Source organism: Ornithodoros turicata, chromosome 1 (assembly GCF_037126465.1).
Source record: "Ornithodoros turicata isolate Travis chromosome 1, ASM3712646v1, whole genome shotgun sequence".
In the NCBI taxonomy this organism is placed as follows: Eukaryota; Metazoa; Arthropoda; class Arachnida; order Ixodida; family Argasidae; genus Ornithodoros; species Ornithodoros turicata.
This window is the reverse complement of record NC_088201.1, coordinates 95611394-95629218: the sequence shown is the minus strand read 5'-3', so window position 1 is coordinate 95629218 and position 17825 is coordinate 95611394. Positions and strand designations below refer to the sequence as shown.

At 45.4% G+C, this 17825-nt stretch overlaps 1 protein-coding gene across 1 annotated transcript in view; it reads left to right on the top strand.

The window, feature by feature from the left end:
* The window catches only part of LOC135366754 (protein-cysteine N-palmitoyltransferase Rasp-like), a 202980-nt gene that overhangs the window by 135332 nt on the left and 49823 nt on the right, over positions 1 to 17825 (top strand). The window contains exon 8 of the mRNA XM_064599627.1: positions 5054 to 5260. Coding sequence (XP_064455697.1) covers positions 5054 to 5260 — 207 coding nt within the window. The remainder of the gene's footprint in view (positions 1 to 5053; positions 5261 to 17825) is intronic.

The following is a 17825-nucleotide window of genomic DNA, read 5'->3' as shown; positions in this document are numbered from 1 at the left end:
TAATCGCCGTGCAGACGCTGGCATCAAGAATATAGAAACCCAAGCAGTTGCGATATTCACCGCCAGCACCATATTTAGACTGTACTAATTCACACAAAAGCGATCGGACTGAGCTACCATGGTGCGGACGGAGGTTCTATGTTCGCTTTTCGGACGGGTCATGACAGGGGTATTGGATGTTCCTCGTAGCAAGAGGGGGGGGGGGGACCTCACCTGACTTACAGAAGCCATTAATGCGCTGAACGAGACTACCAGTGCAATCCAATGGTTGTAAAGGGCATAGCACATATGGGAAGGCCACCTCGCGTTCTTGATTAACTTGAGGTGAAATGGAAATTGCTGTTTGAGCAGCACAAAGGAAACGTTTGGTTTATTGTTTCATTAGGTGTGATAAGATAAATAGAAGCCAGCAAGCGATAGCGCGTTTCCCTATTGTTTTATTTTGTTCTCGGCAAGTGCAATGTTGCACTAAAAAGGTTTTGCCAAGTGTTCTGGCCATGGCTTGGGCAAAGACAGCAGGTATGCACACGTATCATCAAGCTCACCAGCAAATAGGCTAAAGGCTCTTCGCCACATGATAAGAATTTCCCTCTCTAGCACCAACTATTTCCCTGCATTGATCAAAAACAAATAAGCGCCCTTTGCTGGAGCGAGATCTGCATTTTCCCAGATAGAACGGCGAGGGCGTCCGCCCCTTCTTCCCCCACTTTCCGATGACTCTGCCGTAAACGAGTCACAATAAGCGCTTCTGCCGCTGAGGTGTGTGCGTACGGACCATCAGGGGTAGTGACTAAAGCTTTACTATCAGAGCCGATGGGTAGATGTATTCAAGGGCTTAATTTCGCCAAGTATGACAAATAGAAAAACATTTTTTCCTCCATACTCTAGTGTGTAATATAATGTGTACTTGATGCAATGAACCATGTCTATCAAAATGTCAACACTTTAACATGACATGCCACAAATCTTTTAAGCGAAATTAATATGCAAAATTATCCACAAAACACTTCTAATAAAGCACATGGTGACAGGTGTCAACCTAGTATATCAATTATTCTGCACACATACATATTTGTTGCATAGGCATGTAATCTTAAATCACTTCAATTGCAGCAAAGTTGCAGTGTATTCAATTTAAAGTAAACGAGCTTTGCAAGGATTTTGCTGTTGCACTGAGTAATTGTTGGGCAATGCATGCCAACACTGGACACGCTTTTATTTATTGCCACCAAAAATATGACTTAGAGTTACTGTGTTCACTGATGCGGAGCTTGTCCAAGGGAACATGATCGTTCCTTGCAACAAAACTTGAAATGTTACAAAGTTTAACAAACTTGGTACACGCAAAAAGTAAGCTTTCACATTTGGTTGAGTGCTTTTCAGACGTCTGTCTTCCTTCCAGCAGTTATTCAGTTATTTTCTTGTTGAGGCCACCCCACAATACCTTTGGCTTTATGTGGAAGCAAGAAGGACAGTAAGAGAAAATGATTTCAGAACTGAATGTTTACTAACTTTAGTTTTATGCAAAAGCCATCTATATCAACTCGCTTCAAAATTGACTGGTATGGCACTGACTTATGTGCAGTCCAAGATATGGTCCATGACTACATCATCGGGTACATTCCAGATATATTACAGAATGGAATGGACTTAGCGGCGAAAAGACACGGACGAGGAATGACTGACAACACACACGTTGGACTACGAACAGTTCAATGGCGAAAATGGAAGATAAAAGCAGCTTACACTCCTGTACAACCGAGACTCATCTGTCTTTGTTACACGAAATTGGAGATGGACAGACGCACACAAAGCCCACGCGGTGCCATCACGGAAAATACGCGATAAAACTCGTTGATACAGATGAAAACAAGTGCACTACATTAGGCATAACAATAACTGTGATAGGTGAAAGCCATAGGCAAGAAAACCGGCAGGTCGAGTAAAATCCTATATTCCTTTATCGGTGACCCAAAGTGACAGCTCGCTGACGCAGCTGTTAATAAAAGCTGTAACCTTTTATTTTCCGTTTTTGTCATTAAACTGTTAATATGGTCCAGCGTGCGTGTTTCCTCATTCCTCGTCCGTGTCTTTTCATCTCTGGCTTATATCGTTTATATCACTCTGGATGGACTTGCGATTCTCGTCGTACCAACCACTTCTACTCGGTTTCAAAACCTCGAATAAAATGACTTTCCCAAATCTGCAAATTGCCTGTTAGTTACTACAACAAGAGTGTAGCCGCCTTACCTCCTAGTTGTTTGTGATAGGATTCAGTAGACCCATGGAATTCAATATTAGAGTTCCTGCTCACATCACAACCGCCACCACGTCCGCTATGCATGGTTAAAAAAGACACGGATTGGATTGGATTGCCTTCCTTTTGCTGCCTTCGCTAGCGATGCTTCCACTTTCACGGAGGTTATCCAGCTCTGATTTCCAAGTGGCTACAGTGTTCCTCTTCGCTCAAGTGGACCCGTGTAAACCACTTTAACTTTCAAAAGGGTCCCATTTCACTGCATTAAGACCCCAAGTGGTTCCAGTTTAACCCACAATGGTTCGCATTAAACCCACATATACCAGGGACGTTCAAGTCAAACCGGGACTTTGTGTCTCCTGAGTGTACAAATGGCTCGCGCTACTTCTTTTTTGTCATTTTCATACGCGACAGGCCTCCGTGTTCACCACGTGGAGGTCCAAAGTTCGTGCAAAACAGAAGACACGTGCTGGACAAGACGGCCGACAACGAGGTGAGCGCCCACATCGAACAGCGAATTGTGGTGAAGTTTCTCGTGAATGAAGGCGTAAAGTCATCTGAAATTCACAGAAGACTTAGGCTCAGTATGGCCGCGATACTCTTAGCCGCAGCAAAGCGGTTGAGTGGTGCAAACGGTTCTGAGACGACCGCACATCAGTGCAAGACGATCCCGGCCGGGGCGAATTAGAGCCCAGTGTCAGGGTTCCTGAGAACATCCAAGTTGTGGAGCGCCTGATCCTCAAGCACCGACGGATAACATGTCTCGAACTGGCTCGAAAGACGGACATTTCTGTGGGAACGTTGAACACTATCATTCATGAACACCTCCAGTTTCGGAAAGTTAGTGCCCATTGGGTACCGAGGCAGCTCTCCGTGTTTGACCGACAGAGAAGGCTGGAAATCTCCCAAGAGTAAGGTACCGTTTCGACGCTGAAGGACAGCCGTTCCTTGATCGGATCATCACGTCCGATGAAACGTGGGTGCACCATTTCACTCCTGAGTCTAAACGCGCACCAAAACAGTGGAAGCATCCGGGCTCGCCAGCTCCTAAGAAGTTCCGAAGTACCCCGTCTGCGCGTAAGTTCATGGCCACGGTTTTCTGAGACAAGGCTGGCGTTGTTCATGTTGATTTTTTGCGCAGTGGTACCACCATCAATAGTGCATATTACTGCCAGGTTCTCAAGGATGTGCATAAGGCGCTGAAGAAAAAACGGCCGGACCTCATCATCAAAGGAGACCTCCTCCTACAGGATAATGCACGCCCGCATACGGCGCATCTCACGACACGCTCCTTACAGGAACTTGGCTGTGAGTTGCTGCCACATCCCCCTTACAGTCCAGACCTCGCCTCCAGCGATTTCCATCTCTTCCGGCCACTGAAGGCGTTCTTTGGAGGCCGCCACTTCAGCTGCGACGACGAGGTCAAGAATGCGGTCCGATCATGGCTGCTACGCGCCGGTAAGGATTTATACGCTGCTGGCATCCAAGCCCTCGTGAAACGCTGGGACAAGTGCATTAGTGCAGCTGGAGATTACGTTGGAAAATAAAACTAATTTCTCGCCTGTAAGTTCGTTATTTTTTGCGAAAAATGAAAAGTCCCGGTTTGACTTGAACACCCTTCGTACATCTAAGTGGACACACTTTGACCGCAAAATGGTTCTATTTCAAACCAGTTTGGCTTCAAAGCGGTTCCATTTTGGCCCACTTGGCTAACCAAGTAGTTCCATTTTAACCCACTTTGCCAACCAAGTGGTTCCATCTTAACCAACTTGAAATTCCACTTTGTTTTTCCACCTGGGCAGTGTGTAATACATTTCGCGCACAGAAATTGAAAAGCCTGTGTCATCGGCAAAAGAGACGGGGGCGTGCGGGGGGAGCTACATTTTATACTTCTGATTTGTCGCAGGGTAGCAGAGTTTTGGGAGCACTGGGGTACATCATACAGCTCCGCCTTGAAGTCCGATGCAGGGCGGACCGGCAACCACATTCATTTTTCTGGTGACGTCATTAGATTCGTTTTACAAGCCGACACCCTAATGTGAAGACGCCTGACATAATCCCTGCTCGATTTGTTCAAATTACTTCAATAAGTCGCTTACTGACTAACAACTCACGCCGGCCTATAATACCACACCAGGATGCATCACTTTCTCCCGATTCGTTATAAGGGGTCTTCCCAGACGCAATTCCATAAACTAAAACATTGGGCAACGAGAATACAATGAGACCAAGTGAGATGACGACGACATCAGAGACGCCTACGACAATGCAGCAAGTCCCAAGCCCCGCCGACTACAAGAAACCCTCAGATTCGCCGTCAACGGTCGAGTATTCGGAAGGGACAACGGTGTCTCTTCTAAGAGACGTATCCGCTTTCAACGCCATCGTCACCTTCACTTCGACGTCAGCGCATTTCATCTGTGAACTCCGCTGACCAGGATGTCAGGCCTTCGGAAGGAGTGTGTTCTTGCACCGACTACGAAGGCGCGGACGTAATGTCCGTGGACGGATTCCTCAACTCATCGTTCACCTGAGTGCCTGGCTGTTCTGTTGCTTAGAAATATTATTTACTTATTTTGATGTCTTTTCGAACATGTATAGTTGGTGCAGAAGATACCACGAAGTAGAAAACCTAATTCCTACATTTAGCCACATGGGGTCTATGTTTTGCACCCTAGACTTCTGACATGATTTCTTGCGTTTTCGTTGACTTGATTTCGTCGAGTTGTTCAAGTTCTTACACGAATCGCCATTTACGACCCTGCTTACCTTTCCCATTTTCTTTCATGTTTTCAGTAAAGTCCTGTCGTATCTTCCGGATATCGTGGAAACGTTAGATGCGTGGAGTGCAGCAGGCTTCTGTTTCTTGTCCGCCTTCTCGATATTCCTCGAATATCGCATCTTTTTACTACTGGGTGGAGCTGTAGCAGCGCTGGATGGACTGCGTTTACCTCCAGCCTCTATGTGCATAGCCCGACCGTACTCCTCGGCCCACTTCTGGAAGTAAGTATTTATACTACGCGGCTATAGAAATTGTCAGGCAGGGAGCAAGTATTGTACCCCTATCCGAATTAAGTAATGCTGTATAGCTACCCGATACTAGCACACTCGAAATTATCACAACTGTAGCACTGCTACGAAAGCTAGGCATAGAAGCAGCGGGGTTTCTCACCGCCAGTATTTCGTTACAATAGCAAGTTGTTGCTGTTGTTTTTAAATCTCCTCGTGTGGCACGTAGCAGTGATGCGCTCACATATATTTAATAACATGCCGATTTGCAGCACAAATATAGTATGTCTAGTCCTGCAGATATATGAATTTCTCATAATTTCTTTGTTACCAAAGAACCAATTATATGCACATAAAACGGCAAAAACCCCGGTGCAGGGGAAACATAAAAAACTGGACGCGATACACTGGACGGAACAAGCTTATTTACAAAGTTCACACCTAAATACCGCAGCACCAACCACGCCTATATCTCATGGATTCGCGGCGCTTCAAGTGGTCTTATTTTAATTATTTGTCGCTATCGTTTGCATAAACACACATATCAAGGCCGAGACACGTTTTACGTCGACTTAGCTGTCTGTAGCAAACACTTATATTTGAGCAGCAAAAGGTACGCGCTTACTCAGAAAATTTTCTCTCAGGCGACACAACTGATGGAGCACATACACATTGCAACTCCTATCTTATTATTTCGAAGGCCTTTATGTACTGGTTGCGTCACGTAAGAGCGACCAGAGACGTGTACCAGCTAGCCCGTCTATGCTTAAACTGACAAAAACTTATTTAAATTAAATTCGCGATTTATTTTTCTTTCGCAAAAGTCGTTGAATATATCTATTACCGATGGGGCCTACTCAAATGAGGTCGTCTATCAGCAATTAGTTAAGAAGTTAATTAACTTTCATAATTAATCTTCTTAATTAGTGAAAACTGGTTGACTGCGGAATCCGAACTTGTACAGCACAACCCTGAGGAGTATACCCCGCAAGAATCGAAACCTCTTATGTGCTCTTGTACGAAATATGCGAAAATGCCAAGTGTTGCAGCGGGTAGCTGTACGCGGCCTGACACTAGGACGGTTCTGGTAGAGCTGGAGTCGGCAGGTGCAGTCGCGCGCAGGAGCAGAGTCGCGTCGTCGTTGCCTAAAGTGACAGCGGAGGGCGATGTGACTTTCCGTTGAGGTCACGCGAAACAATTCCCACTTTTGAACGTTTGTGACAATTCAGGTGATGGGATGGCCACAAGTAGGTCATTGATGTCAGCAAACACGAAAGGAAGTCCCGGGATGATAGAATCGATAAAGTTTAAGAAGTTAGAGCTGCATTACGTAGCCCGAACGGCATCCGCGGGGATTCGAACAAAGCGAAAGACGCCGTGATGACTGCTTTATTCATATCCTGATGCGTGACGGCGATTTGGTGATAGTTATCATCAGGTCGATCTTGCTGAACGTGGAGGTTGACGTGGAGGAACGTGCAAATTGACGGCGATGTATTGTAACCGTGGTAACGGGCAACCATCAACTACCAGTCCCCCGTCTTCTTGGGGATAACATGCAAAGCGGACGACCAGTGGCTGGAAGACGAGCGTGCCTCACCGATGGAGAGCATATGTTGGAATTCGGCACGAGCAATCTTAAGCCTCTCTGGAGCAAGGCGACGTGCACGAGTGAATACGGGAAACCCCGTGGTCTCGATGTGGCCAACAACAGCCGTGCCATAACGCCCCTGGTAGCTCATATCGTCCTCGGTCGTCCTTCCTCACCTCCTGCGGTTACGACGTGGTGCTTTCAATCTGATCACCGTTCGGCGTCTGAGAGGGTGAAAAAAAAAGAGGGTGAGTGATGTGGCGGTCCGTGGACAACGACGATGTCACCCTGCCATGGACACGCGCTACCGCCAGCAGCTCCAGTACGGTAAACCAGATGTGATGGTATGCTCAGCGAAGGAGGGAGTCGGGTAAGGACGACGGGCCTGCCGAGAGGCGGGTACTACGGCCTGCTTGCGCAGTCGCTTCTCGCGCCCTTTCCGACATATGATACGATATGTGAACAGCATCTGAGCGGGCTCCGAAGTGCAGTTCACGAGAAAAATAGAAAGAATAGCCGTAAATAGAAAATACATAAAATCGAAGTGTGCGCGTGCTCATAGCTATCTCTACAAACGTGCCCCGAGCCAACACAAACAGCAACAAGTGCACTCGCAAAATAATATTATTCGTGTTTTCTTAAAAATGAATCCGGCAAACAGAAACGGTAACGTGCGAACTTCCTTTGCGCGACCGGTGAGCACACAAATAGAACCTTTATGCAGTTGCTGGACTTTGTACACGTGAAAATCATGCTGCGCATCAATTCAGTGAGACTTACTTAATTGATGCGCAGCATGATTTTTAGTACTTGTTTTAGTAGTGATTGGTAGTAGCTGTGATTTTTAGCCATACACATTGATACTGACTCGCTTAGTGAGTCATTATCATCGTGTGTGTGGTTAAAAATCAAAAGAGATGTGTACTGTGATGCACAGTACTGCGTACTATTATCTGTTGTTTGCAGCTGCGCCAAGGGTGCGTATAACAAATTAAACGTCATGAGGCATATTGCACTCTTACAGGCACAATTTTGGTAGTACTTCTTCGTGGTTGACGAAACCAGCATGGCTGTCAAACAACTGGGTAATCAGATGTATTCTGTAGTATTCAGTATTCATTGTTTTTTTAAGTGTCCTCTATAATGCCTATAATGCCTATAATGCCAAAGCATCTATAATGGTGCTCTAATAAAACGAAACAATAAAATGAAAACAAGGTTGCAAGCAATCAGGAGCTACAACATTTCGGAACCTACGAATACTATCATTGAAAATATCAATTGCTGAAAAGTGCCTCGAGTATGTAATCATACTCCGCGAGATAGGAGACAGGTGGGAACAAACTTCGACATGGAACACTGAGGAATCACGGAAAGATTTGAAAGGAACACGGACCGCAATAGATGCTGATAGCTCAATACAATATAACATACCGTTAATGCATTTAAAATGGGTCATTCCATGCCAAACGTCCCAGGCATTGCGCTCGACCATCCTCGATTTCTTTCAATTCAAATAAATTGTGGTTGATTGTTCCCATGCAGCCAATTTACTCTCGGCTTATTTTTGCCGAAAAAAAAAAAAAATTCGCGCCATGGCCGCCTCTTGAAGATTGCGATTTGACATATATAACCTACCTGGCAAAAAAAAAAAAAAAAAGAAAATTCTAGCAAAATAGCTTTGGCGCGAATTCCAACCAAATCTATTCTGAGTGAAGACAAAGCATAATACTTTCGTGCCAAGACCAGTTGAAGGTTGATGGACACTTTTTATCGAGAGTTTATGCCCCGAGAAAACTGAAAAATTTCGGAAACTTTTGGAATTTTTTAGGGAACTCTGCAGTGTTTTCAGAGCTATTTAAACTGTTTAGCTCTGCTGTGTAGGAGGCATAGAACGTGTTAAAAATATTTTGGGGCGCGCAGACTTGGAAGAGTATGCAGAAAGAAATCATGAATTTCGGAAATATTGCTTTTTACCACATATTCAGCCGTCAATTGCACACTGAGGTGGTCCTGATAAAAATATGAGACAAATTGCATTTGATAGTGTGCCCCTTGAACATTTATTTTACAAAGTTTCATCGAGACACTTTCTGTTTTGGCAGCGAAAAAGATTTTTGGACTTGACCACCCCCGCACTCATCCGGCATTGCCCCTCAAGGCTGTTTCACCCGAAGACGCATCGCCGCCGCTGCTGCCAAACGCATACGGGAGCTGTGCAAACCGATTTGCGTTGCCTGCAAAAACATGTTTTATCTACAAATTAACTTTCGAAGCTTCAGGTTCTCATGAGAACGGCCTTCTGCGGTGGCGCCGTACAAGAAGCACTTGAGCCAGGGATGTACTTCGACGACGACGGGTCTGCGTCTATTACATCTGGCTCACTTTGATCGGAGGCGACACCGTCCTCCAGAGCTGGCTCCTTATATTCAATAGCGCCACTTGGACAGTTTTAAGTCTTCCCTTCTCTTATTGTGTTCTTTGGTGATAGCCGAAAGAGTGAAGTTATCGTTGTTGTCGACTAGTGAAGGAGCTGTTTTTTTTTCTGTGTTTCTCCATAACTTTCTGTGTCTCTGTTTCTTCTTCTTCCTATTTGTTTGTTTCTCTTTGCTTTTGGGAATAGCAAGCCTCCATCATGACTAACCTTTCCCTTCCTTTTTTTTATCATCATTAAACATATCCCCCCACACCCATCATTGCCTGGCGCTGTAGAGTCAGTGTTAGTAAGCGCTGCGTGCGTCATCGCTCGAACAAATTAGGTTATTCAATAGCCCGCCAGAGTCCGTTGTCACCGAAGTACATCCCTAGGCCCAGTGCTCCTACTGAACTGGGTCACCGCAATAGGCCGTTCTCGTGAGAACTTGAAGCTTGGAAGATTAATAACTTTAGTTTTTTGTTTTGTTTGTTTGTTTTTTTCGCTGAAGAACACATTTCGGTTTGGGCAGCTCCCGTGTGCGTCTGCCAGCAGCGGCGGCGATGCGTCTTCGGGTGAAGCACCCTTGAGGGGCAATGTAGGATGAGTGCAGGGGTGGTCAAGTTCAAAAATTTTTTTCGCTGCTAAAACAAAAAGAGTTTCGATGAAACTTTGTAAAATAAATGTTGAAGGGGCACACTATCAAATGCAATTTGTCTCATATTTTTATCAGGACCACGTCAGTGTGCAATTGACGGCTGAATATATGGTAAAAAGCAAATTTCCGAAATTCATGATTTCTTTCTGCGTACTCTTTCAAGTCTGCGCGCCTCAAAATATTTTTAACACGTTCTATGCCTCCTACACAGCAGAGCTAAACAGAAAACTTTGAAAACATTGCAGAGTTCCGTAAAAAATACCAAAAGTTCCTGAAAATATCCAGTTTTCTCGGGGCATAAACTCTCGATAAAAAGTGTCCATCAACCTTCAACTGGTCTTGGCACGAAAGTATTATGCTTTGCCTTCACTCAGAAGAGATTTGGTTGGAATTCGCGCAAAAGCTATTTTGCTAGAATCTTTTTTTTTTTTTTTTTTGCCAGGTAGGTTACATGTCAAAACGCATCTTCAAGAGGCGGCCATGGCGCGAAAAATTTTTTTGCCAAAATGTTTGCCAATTTTTATACCAAACAAAGCCAAAGTTGTTTGAAACACCTGGGATCTCTGGACCTAGTGGTTATACCGTGAATTAGCATACTATAGTATCTATGTAGCATCATATACTATTATATATACCTCAGCATACGATAACTTGCGCTCACGGCATGGCTAGCATGGCGACCACATTTCGAACAAGCATCTATGCAAACACCTAAATCACGAACGCAATCAACCTTAACAATTTCGTAGTCAAGCAGGCTGTACCTAAAAACAGAGATAGGGAGAGACGGTCATTTGTACAGTCTTCTTAACATTAATTTGTAACTAGTGGGTAGTACACCGATTATATGCAGAGTCTACATCATTCTGCATGCGGACACAGTCGTCAGGGGAGTCCATCTTCCTAAATATGCGGTGTGTGAATATATATATAGGTGTGCGAATATTCGAAGTTTCGAATAGATTCGATTCACATGATTCACATGGTATTCGCAAACGGTTACAACTACGTGTATTCGATTTTTCCGAATCTTTTTTCAAATATTACCGAAAATTGCCGTGGCTGCCCGTTTGTGAGAGGCCGAAGATAGAATCGGTGAACAGAAAACCAGAAATGCGCATAAAAGAGGCCGGTTCCAGCAAGAAGGGTACTCCATGCCCGCAGGAAGGGGTCCCTTGCGCTTCGTTTAGCATGTTTAGCGCAAGCCTAGTCCAATCACATCGTCCTTCCTCCTCCTCCTCCTCCTGGTGACGCATGCTGCTCACGTGCGCGAGTCGAGCTGAAAACCCAAAGTTTGGGAAGTGCAAGACGGCGGTACCTTTACGCTGGCTACGCCGTTCTCGGGCACAGTGGAAACGCCTCACCAACGCTCGACAAAGAAAAAGAAGAACAGTGCAGTTTGGAAGTACTTCGAAGAATCTACGACAGGCGGGAAGTGCAAGACTTATGGCGCGTCCCTTCAGACGCCAATGGGGGCGACAACGGATCTTGCCAATCATTTGAGAAGACGCGTGTTGGTCTTCAAGGAATGTCAAAATGAGTGTCAGCAGCTAAAAGACTGTACGCAAGGCAAGATAACTGACGCGATGAAAAAGCAGGACACCATATCCTCACGAAGGAAGGACGCTCTTGGCGCGAAGGTGGCAGGAATGATTGCCGTCGATCTTCAGCCGTTCTGTATTGTAAGCGATCGTGGTTTTCGGGAGCTGATGACAGAGGGTGTCCCGGGCTACATACCACCATCAAGAACGTCTCTTTCACGGACGATCATACCTAAGTTATACGATGACACGAGAAGGAAGATGCTAGAGGAACTTCGCACTGCCTTTGAAAACGGTATGGAAAGCATATCAATGATGAGTCAAAAAACGAGGTTTTCTGACTACCAGCTTGATGTGGCCGCCAGTCTAGCAATGTTTGTTGATCAAGGTATAAGTGTCATCTACAAGAGCGTGCCCGCCAAAGAAGTATGGCTAAGGGATGTCGCATCCACGGAGCTCGAGAAATTAGGACCTGATAAATGACCTTCCTCAGTCGAACTGACTCCTTGTCAACAACATCCGTGTCAGTCAGCAAGCACAACACTTTGGCACAGTTTCGATCTGTTTGTCAAGGATCAAGAGTGTTCTGCCTCCCAGCCACAAAGAGAACTACAGAACTACATTAGTGACAAACCAGTGGGAACACAAATTTCCCCATCTGAGCAAGACTTGCACGGAGGCACCTACCTATACCGGCAGCATCAGTGCGAAGTGAACGTGCACTTTCTTTGTCTGGCAATGTTGCCTATTCACGCAGGGTCCGTGTTACACCACGACATGTGGAACATCATGCCTCTTTGCATGGCAATTTGTAGTCCTCACATATGTGTGCCACCTTACTTTGAGATGTGAACTACACCAAGTTTTCATTGCTTGCAGTCTTCTTATTTACATTGTGCATCGAAAATTTGAACTTGTATTAAAACTGATGACCTCGGATTCCAAAGCTATTATCATTTGCAGCTAGGCAAAGTACTATCAGTTTATACAACAGCAAACGGTGATTAACCAAGTCGAACGCCATAGTTAAGTCGAAGTACACAACATCTACATGACCACGTTGGTTAAGAACAGGTCCAGCAAAGTGCAAAAAAGAAGCGAAGTTAGTTTCAACCGATTTGTTCGCTACGAATCCACGTTGAACAGTTGCGGCCTTTTCTTTAGAGAAAAAAAGACAAGTGTCTGTGTACAACCATTTCAAAAGCCTTAGCAAAGGGTGACAAAAGAGGCACGGGCCTGTAGTTACAGGCGTCGTGAGCAACACCCGCCTTAAACATGGGTATTACGACATAGTTTTTTCCAGAGTTCAGTGAAGGTACCAGACATAAGAGATAAGTTGATGATCAATGTCAGTACAGGAACAATGAGAGGAGCACGTCACCTGAGAACGAAGCTGTGAATATTATCAAACGCAAGTGACTATTTTGGCTTTAACTTCTTCGCAGCGTCATGAACTTGATTGCCATCAACACACGGAATACATAAAGTATCATTATAAGCAGGCAAAGAAAAACCACTCTCATCAATGTCAACACTACGTGTAGTATACACCGAAGAAAAACCACTTGAACACACTTCGCTAACTTCATGTGGGTCAGACACAATAGATCCATGAGAGTTCATCGCAGCAGGAACATCGGAGGTTGCATTTGTGCGTTCCTTACAAAGTTCCGGTACACCTTCGGATTGCTATTTAAAGTAGAGTCCACTCATAGGCGCTGTAAATTACTTTATCGCGTTCATATAACTTCGTAGCAGCCAAACGTCTTTCTCGAAAATTATCGTACCAAACTAACAATCCAGACTTTTTGTACTTCCGATGGCAACGAAGCTTCGTTCGCAGCATACATTTCAGGTCATACAAAAACCAATACCAGTACTTCGTGGAGCGGCTAGTACGTTTCGGACGCGAACGCTCAAGAGCACTTAGTACGAATTCAGTTGACTCAATGGTAGAAGTGCAAGGGTGCAGACGAGCTGGTTAACTCCTCGACGGCAAAGTCAACATCAGATGTGACGGTCACAATGCTCCAGTCAATATCATTCAAGTAACTATACAATGCCAAAGTAGTCTCCCCTTGGGTAATTGTAGGAGTTTCCACAAGTAGGCGGCTTACGCACGAGATGTGTTATGATAGTTGTTGTTCATCATCTCACAATAATGTTGTTGTTGTTATTAGAAAAGGAACATGCAATACGTCAGAATACACCAGACCACCAGCAAACTTCACATAGTCAGCAACTGCGAAGTAAGACATGACAAGATCTAGCAAGTCACCTGCCGGATTGTGCAAACTGTGTGAGGTCATTAAGAAAATTGAGCAATTCGCGTCCTTTACAATCCAAAGCAGAGCGCAAAAAAGGAATACCGACGTTGGGCCAAACAATACACGGGTCATTAAAATCCCCAACAATGAGCACTTGATAATGGTTGAGATCAAGGACACCACTTAGACATCGTCAGATGTACCGCGATGGACTACGGAAATGTGTAAAGGTCAAGGTCCAGATGCATTTGAAGGATGGAGCAGTGCCGAAGTTCTTCAAGTCTAGGACTATTCCCTTTGCTTTACGGAAAGCAGTAGAAGACGACTTGGAGAGACAGTGTAGGAATGAAGTCTTGACACCTGTTGAAACGTCCGACTGGGCAACTTCAATAGTAGTAGAACCTAAACCTAATGGAGCTGCTCGAGTATGTGGATACTTCAGCGTTCGTGTTAATGCACAGCTGGACATTAATCGATATCCTTTGCCACGGCCAGAGGAATTGTTCGCAAACCTAAACAGTGGTCAGTGTTTCTCTAAGCTTGATTAATCCGAAGCATACCTACAAATGGCCTTATATGATGACGCCGGAAAGATGTTGGTGGTGAATACGCACAAGGGGATATACCAATTTAACTGAATGCCATTTTTTCAACGGACTATGGATAAAGCCACTGCAGGTCTTGATCATGTTACGTGTAACCTCGACTACATTATCGTAACAGGACAAAGTAGCGAAGACCATCTACAAAATTTTGACTTCATTTTTCAGGGGTTGGCTGATTAGAGTTTTGTCCGCAACTAAGCGGAATGTACGTTCATGCAAGATGAGGTAGAATATCTTGGACATGTCGTTTGCGCATATGGTCTGCGACCGTCGCAGAAAGAGATGACTGCTCTTTTGAACGTGCCTGCACCGAAGAACGTCTCCAAGTTAAGAGCATTTTTGGGAATGGTACGGCATTACAGCAAGTTCATTCCTGGGTTAACTGATAGGTGAGCTACACTGAACAACTTGCTGCGCAAGGCATCAGCTTGGGTCTGGTCAGAAGACTGCGTGAATGCCTCTAACAGTTTGCAGATGAGGTTGATATAAGTAGAGGAATTAGTGCACTGTGACCCAGATAAGCCAATTTATCTCACAGCTGACGCTTCTTGAATGGGTCTTGGAGATGTGATTTGTCACAAGATCACCGGAAATGAGGCACCCATTGCCCATGCATCAAAAACGTTGTCGTCAACAGAGCGGACACACGCCCGGATGGGACTTGAAGCCCTAGCCCTTATTTAAGGAGTGAGGAAGTTTCACCAGTATCTTTGAGGTCGCCGGTTTACCTTGTATACGGATCTTAAACCTCTTACAACAATTTTTGGATCAAAGAAAGGTATTCCAGTAACTGCTGCGAACAGGTTAAAACGTTGGGCTTTAATTTTGGTGGGGTCCAGTTTGGCATCCAGTACAAGTCAACCCAATAGTTTGGAAATGCTGATGGTCTTTCACGGTTGGCAAAAGGACCAGATGTCGACTTCGACAAGCAGAGAGGTTCAACAGAAGTGGAGGAAGTCAGCATCGTTTGCGCAGAACTCATGTCTGGCTTCCCAGTTACAGCTCCCATAATAACCAAGGACAGCATTTTGTCTGAAGTCTACCCTTGCATATTGGAAGGCCGGAATGCCACCGAATTAAAAAGGCTGAGTTCCAGGAGTTCCGCAAACGAAAAAGTGGGCTGTTGGTTTTAAACGGATGCATTATGTTCTGAATGCGTACAGTCGTACTACATAAGCTTCGCAGCTGAATGCTAGATGTGCTACATGAAGGGCATATGGGCCAGACCAAGTTGAAGATGCTGGCGAGATCTTAAGTATGGTGGCCAGGAACCAACAAGGACATTGTGTACACAAGTCAAAGCTGGGAGTTTTGCGCGTCCATTTCATCCCTGGCAACGTACGGAATCACCATGGCATAGACTTCATCTCCATTCAGATTTTGCTGAGTACGCCAGTATGCACTATCTCGCTGTGACCGAAGTGCATCCAGGAAGTGGTCAGAAGTTATTAGGCTGAGCAAGACGACTGCGGAGGACACCATATATGCTTTCGAAGAAATATTCCTACGGCAGGGACTTACCCATCAACTAGTCTCTGACAACGGTCCTCAGCTCGTCATCACATAATTTAAACAGTACCTGAAGTCTAAAGTCATTCGACATATTTTGTCACCGCCCTTCCACCCAAAGACTAACGGGTAAGCGGATAATTTTGTTCGTACCTACAGAGCTCCATAGAAGCGTTCCAATACAGTTAGGAAGCAGAAGCACGAACGTTTTAAAGCACACCGCTACATCCAGTCTCGCTGTCATCCTCATTATGGTCTCGGCGCGAGTTCCGAGGTTTCGTTTTCGATGCACGCTCTAGAATTATTCATGAAAACCACCTTCATGGTAGAGCCCAGTCGCCTATGTTTGTGCTATACAGTTTTGGTGACCGGAACGTGGCTCATGGCTCAGGACACTAACCGGCCGCCTACTTTTCCGCTCGAAGCCACCATCACCACCCCGCTTCGCCTACCTCCTTACGCTACATCGAACCCTCAGCTCTGGTTCGCGCAAGTTGAGGTCCAGTTTACCGGTCGTCACTTCACTTGCCAGCCCTCAAAGTTTGGGTTCGTCGTGGCCCACCGCTCTCCCTAGGCACCGGTGCTAGTCCACGACCTCATATCCAGCCCCGCCAAGAAAACCCGTACGACAATGTCCGGGATGAGCTGATCCGTCGCAGCTCCTTATCCGAGCAGCGGCGCCTGCCGGGGAGCTTGGCGACCGGTTGCCTACCAAGTTCCTGCGGCGTATGCGGGACTTGATGAGCAGTACTAACTCACATGACACGATTCTCCGTGAACGGGACCACTCTGGTTTACACTTCGAGAATAAACTCCTCAAAATAAATCACGAAAAAATCCACGGTGTAAAGATAAAGCCGTAAAAATAAACTTTTGCGATACAAACGCTTCAGATTCAACCAGAGTTCGAGGTAACTCGTTACTGTAACTAAGTTCCTTTTTTTGGTAACTTGTAACTTAACTCGGTACTTTTGCGCCGTGGTAACTTTCAAGGGAACTCGTTTCTTTTTCGGGTAACTTTGCCAAAGTAAGTTAAGTTAAGTTCCAAGTTACTTTTAACTCGCTTTTCACTCACGTCCACATATTTTCTTGCTTTCTCTCCGGTTGCTTGATGGCATTTTTTGCCATAAAACGTGATATTCAATCAATTACAGTATTTTATTCAGGAAGTAAGAACCGCTGCCATTGAAATGAAGCCGAACCATTGTGCGCACACAGGGAGTAAGATGCAAAGCGTTCGAATAGACCTCTACCGGAGAAACGTCATCATGACATTGGTAGAGAGACTGAAACCGGGAGGAGAGGGCTGGGTTCCACGAACGGGCACTTGTTCACTGCCTCCCATTGAAAGAAAAGCAGGGGCGAGTGTTGCGTCCCTTTAAGGGACCATATCGTAATCCCCTCAAGACCGTGGCTTTCGGGCTCGACCTTGTTCACCTCTAGCTTCGAGCATAGTTGAATTCTACCAAATTTGTGGCGCTGTCGAACACTATGACGTCATTTGTTTACAAACAGGGAGAGGTCTATTGTTGGACATAAACGAAAACGATCTAAGGGTGTTGCACTCCTCCGCAGGCAGCTGAAGGTCTAACTCAACTGCTCACGCGCGTTGCACCTGCGTAATGCCATTTTGTGTCCGAAGTAACTTGGAAGTAACTCGTTCTTTTTTTAAGCAACTCAGTAACTGCGCGTTACATTTCAGGCTGAAGAACTTCGTTATTAACTTAGTTATATTTTTCACACAATAACTTAACTTGTAACGAGTCCTTTTTGCCGGGTAACTTCTCAATCTCTGGATTCAACTTTTCAAAATAAATCGTCTCTGATTGGTCGACAGGCACGACAGCCTCAGAGCAGCGAAGGCTTTTGGCTCCCGCGTCTAAAAATAGTTCCCCGCAGGGTGTGGCTCTTTGCGGTGGTCTGGGAACGAGAGTACCGAGTCTGGACGAATCGTTTGCTGTATTTTTCGCTATCG